General features: G+C 46.6%; 1 protein-coding gene across 6 annotated transcripts in view; it reads right to left on the reverse strand.

Moving 5' to 3' along the window:
• The window catches only part of ACVR1C (activin A receptor type 1C), a 50,780-nt gene that overhangs the window by 17,742 nt on the left and 18,074 nt on the right, over positions 1-14,964 (reverse strand). For all 6 annotated transcript variants that reach the window (XM_049813474.1, XM_049813463.1, XM_049813483.1 and 3 more), the window contains one exon: positions 4,723-4,953. In XM_049813474.1, the coding sequence (XP_049669431.1) occupies positions 4,723-4,876 (154 nt within the window). In that variant the 5' untranslated portion in view covers positions 4,877-4,953. The remainder of the gene's footprint in view (positions 1-4,722; positions 4,954-14,964) is intronic.

A 14,964-nucleotide genomic window follows, 5' to 3' on the forward strand; every position in this document is an offset into this window, starting at 1 on the left:
CATATGCTTTTTATCTCAAGTTCTAGAGATGCTGCTGTGCCAGCAGAGCAAAGAGCCCAAAACAGAGCAGAGAGGAGACCGTTCTTGCTGTGCACTGCCTTTTGCTGGAATGACAGAGGTACTTTTGAAGGAAAAGCCCTAAAACCAGAGAATTCTTTGCTGTGCTGAAGTTTCCCACCAACTCATGGACGTGCAGCTGTACACACTGAACGCATCCCCACATTTTTTTCCCAGAGAGGCTGACATTTTCTTTAGCCAGCCTCTGAAAGCAGTCTGGTCAGAAAGGCCAGAATCCTGTGACAAATTTACAAACCCACCTGCACCCATCCAGCCTCAATCTTCAGCATCTGTAAAGATGGAGACTTAATATCCAGCATCACTAGGTGTTTTGAGATCAAGAGGTTAGAACGAGTAGCAGCATGAACTTTTCTCCACACACCTATAGACGTGCAGGCAAGGACACCAGAGCTCAGCACCAGTTTATATCTGGTAACAAACGTAAAGCATCTGAGCCATCAGGCTCCGGTTCAACAGCTGCTGAGTCACCTAAGGAGATAATTGAAGCCAACATCAACTTTGCTGCTTTGGAGAAGGGATGGTAAGCAAGTTCTCCAGCCTGTACTTGCTCTTCCTGGGGCCAAACACCACCCTCCACCATAACCAAATGTAAGCATCAGGTTATAAAAAGCTCCAATAATCTACTCCAGGGCTGCAGGTAAAGGTCTGGCATCTCTGAAGGGGCTTGCAGGTAGGGTAAATCCCACTCACAAGTGGGGTGGGGGCAGAGATCACAAGTACTATCTCCCAGATCTCAAATATGGCCTGAAAATCCTGTGAGACACAAGTCTACAACTGGAAGAAGTCTTCTAGATCTTATTAGCAACTCCTCAAAACAGCCTGTTACATGCTGAGGTGCACAGAGGCAATTTCTCGTACAGAGAGAGATTCACAGAAAGGTGCATCGAGGAAGCGGCACGCAGGTCGTTTTCTGCAGCCCTGTTATGATATCCCACTGACAGGGGAAGGTCACCTCAAGTCACCTGCTGGGGCAGAAAGTATCCCAGTTAAAATAGTAGAAACCTGGAAATGAATTCAGGGTAACACAGAAAAACCCTAATTACTGCAAACTAATACTGCACTTTGAAACTTAGCACCTGTTAATGCAAAAGACTAACGAAATCCCTGCCAACAACAAGAAGCGTATAAAAAGGCAGACATCCAGGTCGAATCCGTCCTTAAAGATGTGTATTTTCAGACATTGTAAAAAAACCAACTCAAAACAAGAACCACCTCCTCCCACGCAAGGCACAGTAACAAGAGCTGTACGGCTGACTGAGGCACGCAATGCCATCTACAGTTTTGCTACGGAAATTCACGCACAGGCAATCACAACAAATTGCTTTCTGCCCTCAGAGATCCTCAGGCTGCAAGTCGTTTTATTGTTTTCCAGTCACTCTTGGTAACATTTACAACACAAGCCCTTGGTAATTAACACAGAGTCGAGCCGAAGCAGGTCGGCATGAAGAAGAGCTGACGGACAGCCTCGTGTCCCCGGCTGGGTATAGCTGCAGTAACCAGCAGGGACGATCCTGCCAAAGCTCCGGACAACGGATGTGCACCACACTGGACCTTCTCAAGGCTTCTCTTCCTCCGTCAGACTCACTCCTGCCTAAAGGCAAGCTTCTCACATCCACATGCTCTACTTTTAAACTAGAATCTGCATAACGGAGAGAGATAGACAGACAGACGTAACTTCCATATCACGATGTCTGCACCAAGTGACAAACTGCATGTATTTTTACTCTTTTGAGGGAGGGTGGTGGGAGATGGGCTGGCTTAAATAACTACCTTGACAAAGCAGGTGTATTTTAAAGACCAGAGAGCCCGTGTGCCAAGTTAGGCACTTGTAAACAGAGCCAGTGGCTGGCTTAATTACCCACCGTGGCTGGCAAGGGACAACCAGCCAACGCGAGACAAGCCACACAACGGTGCACAGTGACGGTCCCGAGGAAGAGGTGACGCTACAGACGGACCTCTGGACCAAGCAATCCTACCTGGGACCTTGCACCAGCACGGTCCAAGCACAGCAAGTCCCAGCTGTGTGAATCTTGGCCTAGCCCAGCGGTGGGAACAAAAACTTTTACAATATCAGTAAGATAACGGACTAATTGCTAAACCTAGAACTGCCTCCGTGTTTTGTCAGACCAGCTGACAGTTCAGTTCCAGTGCTGGTCACTTGCTACGGGTGCCTCCACTTGAAATTTCTTGCCCTCAGAGACGAACCCAAGATCTAGATTTGGATTTCTGAGTGCCATGTTAAGACTAGAAACAAGGAAAAATGCAAGCTGAGCAAGGAGTTGCCTAAAAACTCACTTTGGAAGCAGCAATTTCCTAAGCACAGGAATGCACCTACAAAGGCAGCCTCGGCAACGGCATTCAAACTGGTTTTCCCCATGGCAGAGCCCGCTGCCGCTGGCATGGCAGGTACGCCTCCGGATCGAAATCTCCCGATGCGAAGGGCGCGGGTGCTGCAGGGATAGCCCGGGACAGCCCCAGCTCCCTCACCCTCACAGTCAGCAATGCCCCTTGGAAAGCTTATTTTTACTGGGGCCCAAATGAAGCTTTCCTACAATTATGCGAATTATGTGAAGAAGGGCTGTCAGAAAAGACCAGCAAACAAATAACATTGGCACTGTTAAATTTTTGACCAACATGAATTCCCCCAAATGTTTAGAGCAAAGGGCTCAGGCTAAAAATTAAGTAAGTCATTTTCTCTGGTACTGAAATATGAAACCAGAGGTTTTGCAACTACCAGTTCAAGCGCTAGGACAACAGACATGCCTCCACTGCTCCTCTATAAATAGCAGTTTTCTCCCAAGATTCCAGCACCCCAACTTGAAAAAAAAAAAAAAGCATGGTATTTTATTTCTACATTTCTAGAGCATGACCACTGTTAGCCTCTCCCTTCTGTTGTCAGCTGAAAGAAAAATCTTAAATAATCCTCATCCCTGCCCCATGCAACAGGTGAGATGAGGTACCGGGGTACAGACCTCCCAGGTGTCAGGCTCCTACCTAGGCTGGCTCCTCCAGAGAGGCCGGTGGGAACAGACCTTCCTCTGGCAGCATCCAGCATCTGCCTGTCCGCACCAGGAGATGACGGTCCCCAAGGCTATCGCAGCAACTCCATGGTCTGCCCTCCTGTATCTTACATGATACAGCAAGTCCTTCCAGCAAGAGCCTTTTAAATTCTCTTAAGTACTGTATGATAGCAGCTTAAATGCAAGTTATAATGGTAAATTACGTATTAATTTGCATCTTTCTTACCTGTAACATCTATCACTGCTGTCAGTATGTAGAAAGGTATCATCTGATAAAGTAGTACATTTTACAGCTTTCTCAAAAGAGCCTGGATTAAACACAAATCTTGGAAAGAAGAGTCAAATAATTAAACCTAAAATCAGTGTAAATGTTTATTTTTAAAAAGCACTGAATCAATTTCATGACACAATTTTGAGTCTGGCAGATTCAAGTACTGCACCAGCTGTGTAATACAGAGAGCTCCTGGAAGTACAAATCTTTTTCCTCCCCCTAATTGGGACCAGGAATCTTACAGTTTCTCATCCCTGCTGGGCAAGAATCAATGATACCGATCTAACACCGAAGAAAAGCTGCCTCACAAGGCGCTAAAATGAACCGCAGAACCCCAAAGTTCAAGACAGACTAACAAGATTACCGAAACCGCATCAGCCAAAGACATCCCCCAGCAATGACCTGGTGTCCTTCACTGCTTTCGCCCCCCAGCAGAAGACCCTACATGCCATATAACCTGTATCGACGGAGAGGACACATCTGCCTTCCTGACCACAGTGGAGCCGCTGCAAACCCTTTGCTTCTAACGCACAGGTGCACCAACGTAACCTGCAGTAATTGCTCATCAATCCAGATCGCAAAGGGCACTCGGTGACATGGACTGGCCAAGGACAACGAGGAGAGCTGGGGGACTGCCCCGTCACGGGTCATAGCACACCGCCAACCCAGACACTTGTCTGCCCAAAAACACTGGGTGCGCTTCCCATACACAATTCACAGTCACCACCTACAGCAAACCGCCTTCCTTCCAAACATCTCTAGTGTGAATCCTTACCCGAGCCATATAAAGCAGGTCTTCCAAATTGTGTGCGGAAATGTTTGAGACCGTAAAACTTCAGCCAGTGCAAGGTCTTAATTATTTCCTTGTGACGCACTAGTTAACAGCTCTCGGCTCCTCACAGTTGCTAATGCACAGCTGCTATAACATTGCTGATCCATGCCCCATGGAAAGTCCCCAGAACATCAGAGATCATCTTTCTAACATCTAGACTAATACCAATTCAAATCACAAACTCCCTTAAGATATTCCAGCCCATAAAAATCTGTCAGGTTACAAGTCTGTTTCCTACAGACATTTCCTTTCATCTTCACGGTTAATGCCTCGTCGGCTATCAAAGACAGCATTTCAAGTATCTTTCGGAGATGCAAGAAATTCACTCTTCCCCAAATAGACTTGCAGTTTAGATTTTCCTGTCTGAAACAAGCTGGGAAAAAAAGAGCTACTCTTTTACAGACAGCCTTTAAAATGCCCATTAGCTGGCTCTCCCGGTCACACACTCCACACAGTATTTCTGCGCTCTCAAGCTATCACCCAAGCATTTGAACAGCATTTTGCCCTCCGACGGCACTTACCGACGGGCAGGCGGAGGGTGATGTTGTTGCAGAAGTCGGTGTAGCAGCACTCGGTCTTCGTGATGTTCTTGGAACTGTGGCAGAAGACCTGCGCGTTCAGCTCCGGGAGGGAGACGCAGGACTTGATCACCTCCTCCCGCCCGTTGGTCAGCATGACCGAAGCCCAGCAGGCACCCTCCGTCTGGCAGGTGAAGTTGGTGTGCTCACACAGCTGGCACACGCACTGCAGACCTGAAAAAGAGGTTTTCCACCTTTTGTGAGAAGACCCCAGGAAGACAGATCCCCACAGCAACCGTTGCCAGCTCATCCAGCCGGTTGGCCGAGGTTAGCTGGTTCACCATGAGCACCCCACGGGAGCTCCAGCGCAAAGCCCATCACCCGTGCCGGTGAATGGACTCCTGGGCTGCGGGAAGAAGCCGGTCCCAGAAGGTTCCCGACAGCACCGCTCCCCAGCGCCCACGGATGACAAGTTTTTACACCAGGTGGTCCTTGGTCACAGGCAAGTGTTTGGCATCTATCTCACGTGGTGGAGAAGACCGACCGCCCCAAGAAGAAGTTTCTGTGAAAGCTGCCTTTTGGCCTAGGTGGGGAGACAGAGGTTTAAGTCTTCAGGTTTATCTTCTCAGCTCCCACGGACTCAAGGCAACACCTCAGAGAACGCTCAGGACAAACGCATGGGCACGTGCTCAATTTCGAGACGCATATTTAGACACAGCTATGTTCATTATGTACTGAATTTTAAATAACATCAACAGCCACTGTTTAGGTAGCTAGGCTGACTTCCCAAAACACGGCCACCCCTCACCTGTGCCAGCCACCCCCCCGGTGCTAGCAATATGCAACACCTCGCCAGAGCCGACCGGGTTAGAGCAACGAGTCTGAGGAATCGCCAAGATGCAAAGTCCCGGCACACACCTATGCCCTAAGGGCAGACACAGGCAGTAACTACGGACTTTTCCTCCCCCCGTCTGCTGAGATGATGCACCTTTTTCAGGCACACAAACAGCTGCCCAATTTCTTTTGGTGCCAAAGCCTGATGACTTCTAAACTTTGCATGTTTTTAACCATATCTTCATGTTTTACCAAATCAAATGGAAAGACATTTAATAACCGCTACATTTTCCAGGCTTCATTGATTCTTGGAAGATGAGGGGGAAACCAAAGCCACATCATCTCCGTGAAACACTAGATGTCAACAATAAATTTTTTTGCCTTCCTTGTTTTCTTTACCTGCTCCATAACAAACAATTTTTGCTTGCTTCATGCCAGGTTTAGGAGCCTGTACTAGCAATGATATAATAACCAAAACATCTTAACCTGGGGCTGAAAGCAATTTCTACAGAAACTCCTTCCATAAGTACACTTTATACGATTATCTTGTTTCTGTAAAAAACCAAAAGAACAAAACTTCATTTTAGAGCACAGAGACTTGATCTCTTCAACTGTTGCCTTAAATAGTTCTTATCCCACCACGGCATCCTCAAAATGCATTCTGTACACCTTCCCGGGTCAGTTATAACTCTGCAAGATTGAACCCTGCTCTATTTACAGGAGCCAGGATATTAAAAAAAAAAAAGTAACTTTATCCATAAATCCACTTTGTTTCTTTGGGAATTGGGCAGGAGGAGGCTGTTTCTTTTACTTAAAGATAACAGACAACCAAAAAGTAAAACCATGAGGAGACTAGGATGGCCACCAGGAACAGAAGAGCTTTCTTCCGATCACCAGGTAGCCCCCGACAAGCCAGCATCCTCCAAGAGCTGCCACGTTTCTCTCTCTGATGCCCTTCCCTGATCAAACCGGGACCTAAACCAGCCTCTGCCATCACCCCAAGCTGACAACCAGCAAAAGGTTTGTGTACACGAGAGCGCCCGGGCTCTCGGTGTAGTTTATCATGTCCCGCAGCCTCAGCTGAGGAGGACGGTGCGATGCCCGACGGCTGCGGCAGCACCCGCCGTGCGGCAGGAGCAGCAGGGACTCGTCTCAAACAGAGTCTCCGGAGGAGCAGAGAAGTCCTAACAGACGTCAGCACAAATCTGATTTCTGTTTCTGTGACACTATTTGTTTTCCTTACAACAATCTTCATCCTGTGCAACCCTTCTGAAATAACAGCTTGTAGTGTTTATCTGCAGCTCAGGCCCGCAACAAACTTCCTTGGCACCATATGTTCATGTTTATCCTGGATGCAGGGTACGCGAGGAACCACATCACTGTCTGTCTGCGGCGGCTTTCTCTCGGTACAGAGAGTGAGCACAATCAATCACCCAGCAACAGAACAGGTGAATCTCTTCCTTAAAGACATTACCGTAGTCCTAGAAGAGATGCCAGGAGCAAGACTCATCAGATCCGAGAAAGTAAGAGATTTAACAGAAGAAAAACAGACACATCATCCCCAATAATGCAAAATAAAAGCATTACTTGAGGAAATGAAAAAAAGACTGTCGCAATTGTCTTCAGTGTTTCAGACACATCATTATGCTGTTTTTCTCCCCCTTCTCATGGCCTAAAAATAAAATGGGAAATGGTCCTTACGACATCATCCACAGTAGATAGCTAACAGTTTTATCCATATTCTGTTATTTTGCAGATTGCTTGACAGAGGAGCTGATCAAACTGCAAGTCCTGAACTCGGCTCCAAGGGCACCATGAACACAGGGTGAGAAAAGGATGGCTAAGGGGCTCTGTATCCCCACTTTGACCAAGCTAAAACAGCCACTCATTTCCAGAATGAAAGGGCCCTTGCACCACCTCGAGCCTATTTGCAAAGAGTCTGACGGGTGGCTCGCTTGGCAGGGAAAGCAAGGGGTGCCACTGCTTGAAGATCAGTATTTTCTACTGTTGTATTCAGAGAGTGGTTTACTCTGCTGGGATGTCCTTTTTCTTTCTACATCACTGATAGAAAAAGTCTAACCCCATTTTTCCTTTTAGTTCTGAGCGTTTTGCTCAAAACCCATTTGTCCAATATGCTGTGCGCAATCAAAAGTTCACAGACCTATGGAAATCAGCCCTGTTCCCTGCAGAGCTGTTTCTGTAAGAAGCCACTGTGCAAAGAAGAACAAAAAGAAATAAAGTTTTGGTTAAAATTGTCAATACAACCCAACCACATTATTATTGCTTCTGAAAGTGAATGCATTCAGCCACCTGATGACAAGCTGGCAGGACCAGGAACAAGAGCATGTTGAACTCGATACTTCCACAGAATTTTCATGGACACTAGAAAGTCCTGGAGAGAAGATGGCTTGACAAGCATTCCCTCCTCTCCTTCGGAAATACCGAGCTCATGGAAGTCATGCGAGGCAGGCATACAAACTTCTGATGAGAACTCTACATTCAGTTCGGAAGAGGCAGGAGAGCACACGAAGAAAAAAGTTGTCTGCGCACAAAACCACTATATCCTAAAAACAATTTTAATGTATGTTTGTCCTACCACACTTGAACTGTTGTCTTTTTTTCATCACTCCTTCTCAAAAGCTGAGAACCACTGCCCCAGTGGGTACAAAGCCTTCAGCCCGTGCTTCTCAAGCCAGCTCCTCCCAGGTGTCCTACTCTGGTCCTGACTCTCACCCCATCCCACTTCTTGTCCCCCCCCACGTTAGACAGCTCCAGACTCCCACTGCCACCTAATCCCAGGCCCTCTCCCCAGGAGTGCCCACAGCTCCCATCCTCTGACCGCCGCTGCTCCCAAGGTGGCTCGCACTCCCTCCTTACACCCCGCCAGCTCCCAAAGCCTCACTGACGCATCCTCCCAGTCCGCACATCTCCTTCTTCACCCTCTCCCAGGCTCCTGCTTTACTCCCCTGCTTTTGGTCCCTGCTTTCCTTCCCGCGGGGTTGCCAGCTGCAGCACGAGCCCCCACAGCCTCTCAATCCCAGCTCCATCAGACTCTTCCCCCACCTCTCGGCCAAGGCTTCATCCTCTCCCGGCTCGGCAGCGGCGTTTAGTGCCGGGGCAGGGGAAGCACCGTGCTGGCAGCACTGGGGAGAGGCTTCTCTGCTCTCTGTTACTTCACACAGCCATGCACTAGACTGCATCTAAGATCAGCTGCTCCAGCCAAGTGTTCCTAAACTGGGCAAGTTTTCCTAAAGCTGGCAGGTGATGATGGGTGATGGAAGTCAAATGAACAATGCTGTGAGAGCTGGGAGTAACACGCTGGTCGGCAAGAATGAAGACTTCACACATCTCTGCTGCTAACAAGATGCAAAAGGGTCCTACTGAGAGGTGAAATCTGCACTCTTTCTCCTTCAGCCTCATATTTCAAATTTTCCTAGTGTTGTGTCTTATGCCATTGCTTACCCAGGGTTAAATGCTGCCCTTTCACAGGAAAAAAAACCAACAAACAAACAGGAAAACAGTGCAGCTAAATCTAGTCAAAGACAAGATCAAAGTTTGAGTTGTGGGCAAGACAAGACTGACTCTTCCCCAGAAGATTTATATAGATCACTTTTAAATATAATTCTACAAAAATAGAAGCCCAAGGTTCCCCAGATATCTGCCTGTGCTACTGGCTAACTTCTCATGTATAAAAAACGATAGAAAACTCAAAACAGATACAAATACCTGACCCTGTTTCCAAGAGCATTTATTAAGAAGCCTTTGTGAATAGAGCAGAAAGATGACCTTAAAATATAACCATAAAAGCACGATTTTCCTGCACCCATTCTATTTCAGCTGCCTCACCTCAGTGGAACCAGGAGAAGAGGAGCCTGGACCCTTGTGGACATGCCCTTGGGCAGATCCACACTTTTCCTGCTCCCAGACCCGCTGAACAGGGGTAGGTGACAAACCCCATCAGCTCTCAGCTCTCACCCAGCATCGCATCCCCGCACTGTGCCACATACGTAGCTCCTCGCAGACACTTGTACAACCACTTAAACTCTGCCGAGCCCATGTCACTGTCCCCACCAACATCCTCAGGGACACAGGACTCGCCAGAATTTGCGACTTATCCATGCTGATCCACTAGGCATGTCTCACTGCTGCTCCAGTATATTCATGACAACTTCCTCTACTATCCTTTCCTTTTTAAGGAAAAAATTTGTCCATATTCAGTTCTATAATCTGGCAATCTACAGTCACTGGCAATGTATTTCAAGCTTTCACTTTACATATCTGCACAGTTTCTGCTCTAATTTGACCCCACTGCTGTCTCAGAGAAACTGGCAAGACGCTCCCCTGGGTTTACAGACCAGAGGGGTAGCAGCACGATGACAAAAGATCTTCCACATCTCTCATAGAATCGTTTAGGTTGGAAAAGACCTTTAAGAACAGAGTCCAACCATCAACCATGCCCACTAAACCATGTCCTGAAGTGCCTGGTCTACACACTTTTTGAATACCTGCAGGGATGGTGACCCAACCACTTCCCTGGGCAGCCTGTTCCAATGCTTGACAACCCTTTCAGTAAAGAAATTTTTCCTAATATCCAATCTAAACCTCCCCTGCCACAACTGGAGGCCATTTCCTCTCGTTCCTCTCTCAAGCTGCTCAAGACAACACCACCTTTGAACCATGCTTCCCCTCCCAAGTAGCCATGCTATGCCGGAAAGGGAGAGGAAGAATTTGCAAATATTGACTGAAATTCTGCAAGTCCCTACATGCAGCAAGAAATGCTTGTTCCCTCCACGGGGAAGGCGCACCGCGCTTCTCCAGCTCTGTTCCCAGGGACGGTCCTGGCAACGTTACCAGTGCTGCACTGTTGGGGGGAAATCGGGACTTCCACTGCCATGGAAACCAAAGAAGTGGAATAAGGCGATTGTGAAGAAGTTAAAGGGAAAAGGATCAAAGAGGCAGAAGAAAACGTGCTCCCAAAGTTTCAAAATAAGGCACTCTTTAATCCAGTAACAAACATGACTCCTTTATTTACTCAAGCACAACAACATTTCCCTTAAAACGTTGCATTCTCTGGTTGAGAAATCAGGAGAAAGTGAACAACTGAAATATGCCCTGGCCTCAGAGAGCTATGTTAGGCATCCAAGCTGGGCTACCAACGGTTACAGTTCTCTAAGGATGTAATTCTCCAGCAGTCATTAACAAATTTGTCCTGAATCTCCCCAAAGCACCGCACCCCTGCAGAGGCTGCAGCCCTGTGAGGGTCACGAGCACGTTGTCCGGCCGTGACTGGTGGCACAGCCCACGGCAGGGCCAGAGCACTGTAGGAGAGGACACGCCGTGGGTTCCCTTCACTAGGGACAGCAATTACAAAGACACTTTGCATGGCAGAGCTGTGCGGTTCCTCTTGTCTTCCGAAGAGGAGCGTGACGCTTGGCAAGACCCAAGTGAACAACAGGATAAACTAACAGCCAACCGAGGCAACTGGGAAGCTGATTCACAAATTGTCAGATACACAAGGAAAGCAACTTTTAGGTATAGGGACCACAAGGAACAGGTGTTCCTGGTTTTAGCATTTTTAAGACATAAATAGTTTTCAATGCTTTTTTTTCTGCTGTTATTGCAATAGGAGCTGAGACTACATACCAATTTCTTGGATGAGACCCACCACGAATCAAGGACAGGATGACTTGCTCTTCAAAGCAGAAAACAACCTGCATGACTGACATAAAAAGGAATGTTTTTTTCCTTTTAGTTTGTAATGCAACTGTAAGAAAACACACAGTACAGGCAAATGCACTGTGCAATTAATTATGTAGCAGGAATAACTGAACCAGCATCCGATTTGCTACAAATCAACACGAAGATTCACAACAGAAGATTTTTTTTATATGCTTCCATCCATTTTTTTCTCAAGTGTCAGCTTCAAATACATGAATCACTATATAACTAAGGAACAAGAACGATACTACATGCAAACAACAGATGGAAGAACACAAGTTTAGACACCAGCTTAATGAAACCAGCTAACAATTAAAACAAGTAGATAGCCATAGTGCAACCTCAAAAGTTAAGTGGAAAGAATTGAGCATATAAATGGCATAAGCTAATACTGTGGGACTAAAAGAATAAACTAAAAACTGTGGCAATAAAAAGCCCAGACCTGCTATCTCTTATGAACCACACAAGGTTCTATATTCCAACACAGACTTCTTAGTACAGAGATTAACAAGGCATTAATCTTCCATTAAGTCATAATCCAGTGCTACCCACAACAGTTAGCAGTTTCTTCTTGTGACTACAGGGCAGTAGAGCATTTCAAAATTAAATTGGAAAGCAAATATCTAAGTGGCCTTACAGCAATTAACTGTCTTTAATCACGATGGGAAGGAGGGCTGAACACCCAGAACGTTTCCATCCTCAATCATTCTGTACAGTCATTCTGTATTGTGCCCTTCTAGATGTACTTCCATTTTATTCCCAAATGAAGAGATCTGGGGCTCATGGGAGCGTAGGCTCTCGGCATCGCCTGGGTCCCCTGCCTCGGGCACAGACCCCAGCGGGAGGACGCAGCTGCCCTCCGGCCACCTTCGTGTGGGAGCAGGGCTTACAGCACTGTAGGACCCGGACCCGGACCTGACCTACCCGCCGACCCGACCACCTCGCTCTCGGGAGGGTGCCAGGTGGCAAAAGCATCACTGTTGTAAAAAGGGGCTCAAAGGAGACCCTAAAAACTACAGACTGGCTGTCTCCCCTTGTCCGGTCCGTTGCTTGTGATGGAGCTAGAATAAAGACCGGAGCAGGCGCTGGTAAAGGTGCCGCAGGGTCGGCGCGGGTCTGGCACAGTCCCTCGGCAGGCGTCCTCTGACCGAGTCCGCACGACTGCTAGTGACGGACCACGGGCAAAGAAACTTCTCTGTCGCAAGGCAGAGCTGCTTCGATCTTAACCAGAGGTCAGCCCGTTTGTCTGGTAGCAGCTGAGATAAAAGGCAGAGGGAAACGGTCAGCTTTCACAGTGAGAGGCTGTTACCTGCAGAGTCGTGCAGAAATGTGTGTTGTGTGCTCCAGTGATCTGGAAAGGGGGATCGATAATAGAGCAATAAGGCTTGCTGAGGATAGAAGAAGCAGCACCAACTTCAGAGCATCACAAAGAAATCTCGCCATGCTGAGGGATCAAAAGCCAAAGCAGAGTAAAATCATGCAGAACAAAAACGTCAGCTGCGTATGTGCAGTAACCAGTCCAATACTAGCTACCACCACTCAGGAACAGAGGCGGCTGTGCCTTTCTGGGGAGCTCTGGAGAACGTCAGCTCAGCTTACGGAGGGGAGCACAACCGAGAGAAACCAGGAGGAGATCCAATGCCCTGTTCTGCCATTCGGGATTGGTTCCCATCACCCACTTCAAAAGGGCACAGGAGAAATAGAGTTATGGGACAGACAGCAAGGGGGTCTGGACATAGATTAAGAAACTGGGCTCTTTCATGTCAAAGGCAATTTTGGGGAGATACAAAAGTTTTATAAAGAAATCCTATATCATATTGAGAAGACAAATGGGATCAGCTACTCACCATTTCCCATTAACTCAAAAGCTCTCGAGCAGCACAGATGTCATTGACAGCAAATTTACAATAAGAGGAAGCACTTGTCCTTCTCACGCTGCCTTGCCACCTTCCCCAACAGCGTTAGGTGTCGATATTATTGCCAGTGCTTAGGATAAAGCATTACCGTATTGAAAAAGTCATTAGACAATTCCACCTTTATGGACTAGAGATATATAGAAACTGCCATGCATAATGATACAAATACATCCTCTAACTGAGGGCCCTCAACCTGCAAGCTGCCGAGAGCTGGGAGAGTTCAGGAAGGAGCTCAGAAAGCACGTTCTGTGCTCACATCATGTCCCACCTGCCTTCCTCGAGCATCTGCTGGAGGAGCAGCGGTGGTCGGGGCTGCTGAGACCACCCTTCTGCCTCCCATGCGCAGCCAGGAGCGCAGACAAGCCAGGAGGGGAGAAGAATTAACTTGCAAATATTGACTGAAGCTCTGCAAGTCTTTTTGCGCAGCAGGAAACACATATTCCCTCCCAGAGCACTGCGTCCGTTCGCACGGGCAAAGGGATCTGTCTCCTACAGCCAGCCACATTCATGGAAGTGACAGCGTGTCGCTGTCAAATTTATTCTCTTGTAACACATTTCTTCAGAAGATGCAACCAAAATATTGAGCAATGACAGGTCTTAAAAAAAAAAAACAACCTACAAACTTGCTTTTTGGACTACTATGAAGAACATGCAGAAGTTCCCTCTCTGTAGAGGGCTCTGGAAAAAAAAAAGTAGTAGGAGCAATAGTAGATTAAAACTATATAAACATACCGCCAAAAGGACTGATACCAAACTAGGCAAAAACTAGAAAGCTGTAGAGAAGAGAGGAAAAGCAATTATTCCAGAACTGAAGAAAATGTCTTTGAATGAGAGACATCAAATAGTTCCAATGTTTTCATTTCTCAAAAATACATATGGGAAGTGATTTTATTAGAGTGTGCAAGTATCTTAATTTTGGAAAGAGGATACTGGGTACTCAAAGTCCCTGTTATAGAAAAGCTCAGCAACCATGACAAAAAAACAGTAGACAGAAACTGAGGCCAGGCATTTAAATTAATATTAACTGAGCAGGGAAAGGGCAACAAAACCCAGGGAAATTATTTTTGCTGGAATAAGCTGTCAAAGGACATTTTCTAATTCCTCATTAGCTTTGAATAGGTGAGGTATCCTTTGAAAATTTATTCTTTACGAAATATAGGCTATGCGGCAAAACACTACGAGTAAAAGAATTTTGTGAAATACAGCATATACATAAAGCTGAAGAAGAATCTGCTGGTCTCAGTCTATAAGGCGCTGAAGGAGGAAGATCCAGTGTAGGGTTGAGGGTACAAATTCCAAGGGGAGGTGGCTGCGATAACACAGTGCTGACAGCATTTACTGACTCCAAGTCTGAAACGGCTTGCATAAAAAAAGAATCCCTAGCATTGAAAGCTCAATATAGTCAACACCTGAAAACAGTTTGACCAGGTATTTTACATCCAGGAAATCACACTGACTGTCTTTTCTATTGCCACACAGTTCCCCTCTGGTTAAATACAGCTTTTTTTTTTCACAAAATGTAGGTACTACTGAAGAATGAAATTTTACTTTGAAGATGAAAATTTGAATGTTTTCAGATTACTGTATTAAGAAGAGCAAAGTATTTCAAAACAACATTTGGAAACCTAAAATGTCCCTTTTACTTAACTGCTGCTGGTTTTGCCCCATTTTATGTAAGACTGAAAACGCTGGAGAATTAAGAGCGATGCGAGTTCTGCAAACACTGCTCTCATTACCTAGAATCAGCTTGCTGGTAAACATGAAATCAAGAAAAAAT

Source organism: Accipiter gentilis, chromosome 1 (assembly GCF_929443795.1).
Source record: "Accipiter gentilis chromosome 1, bAccGen1.1, whole genome shotgun sequence".
In the NCBI taxonomy this organism is placed as follows: Eukaryota; Metazoa; Chordata; class Aves; order Accipitriformes; family Accipitridae; genus Astur; species Astur gentilis.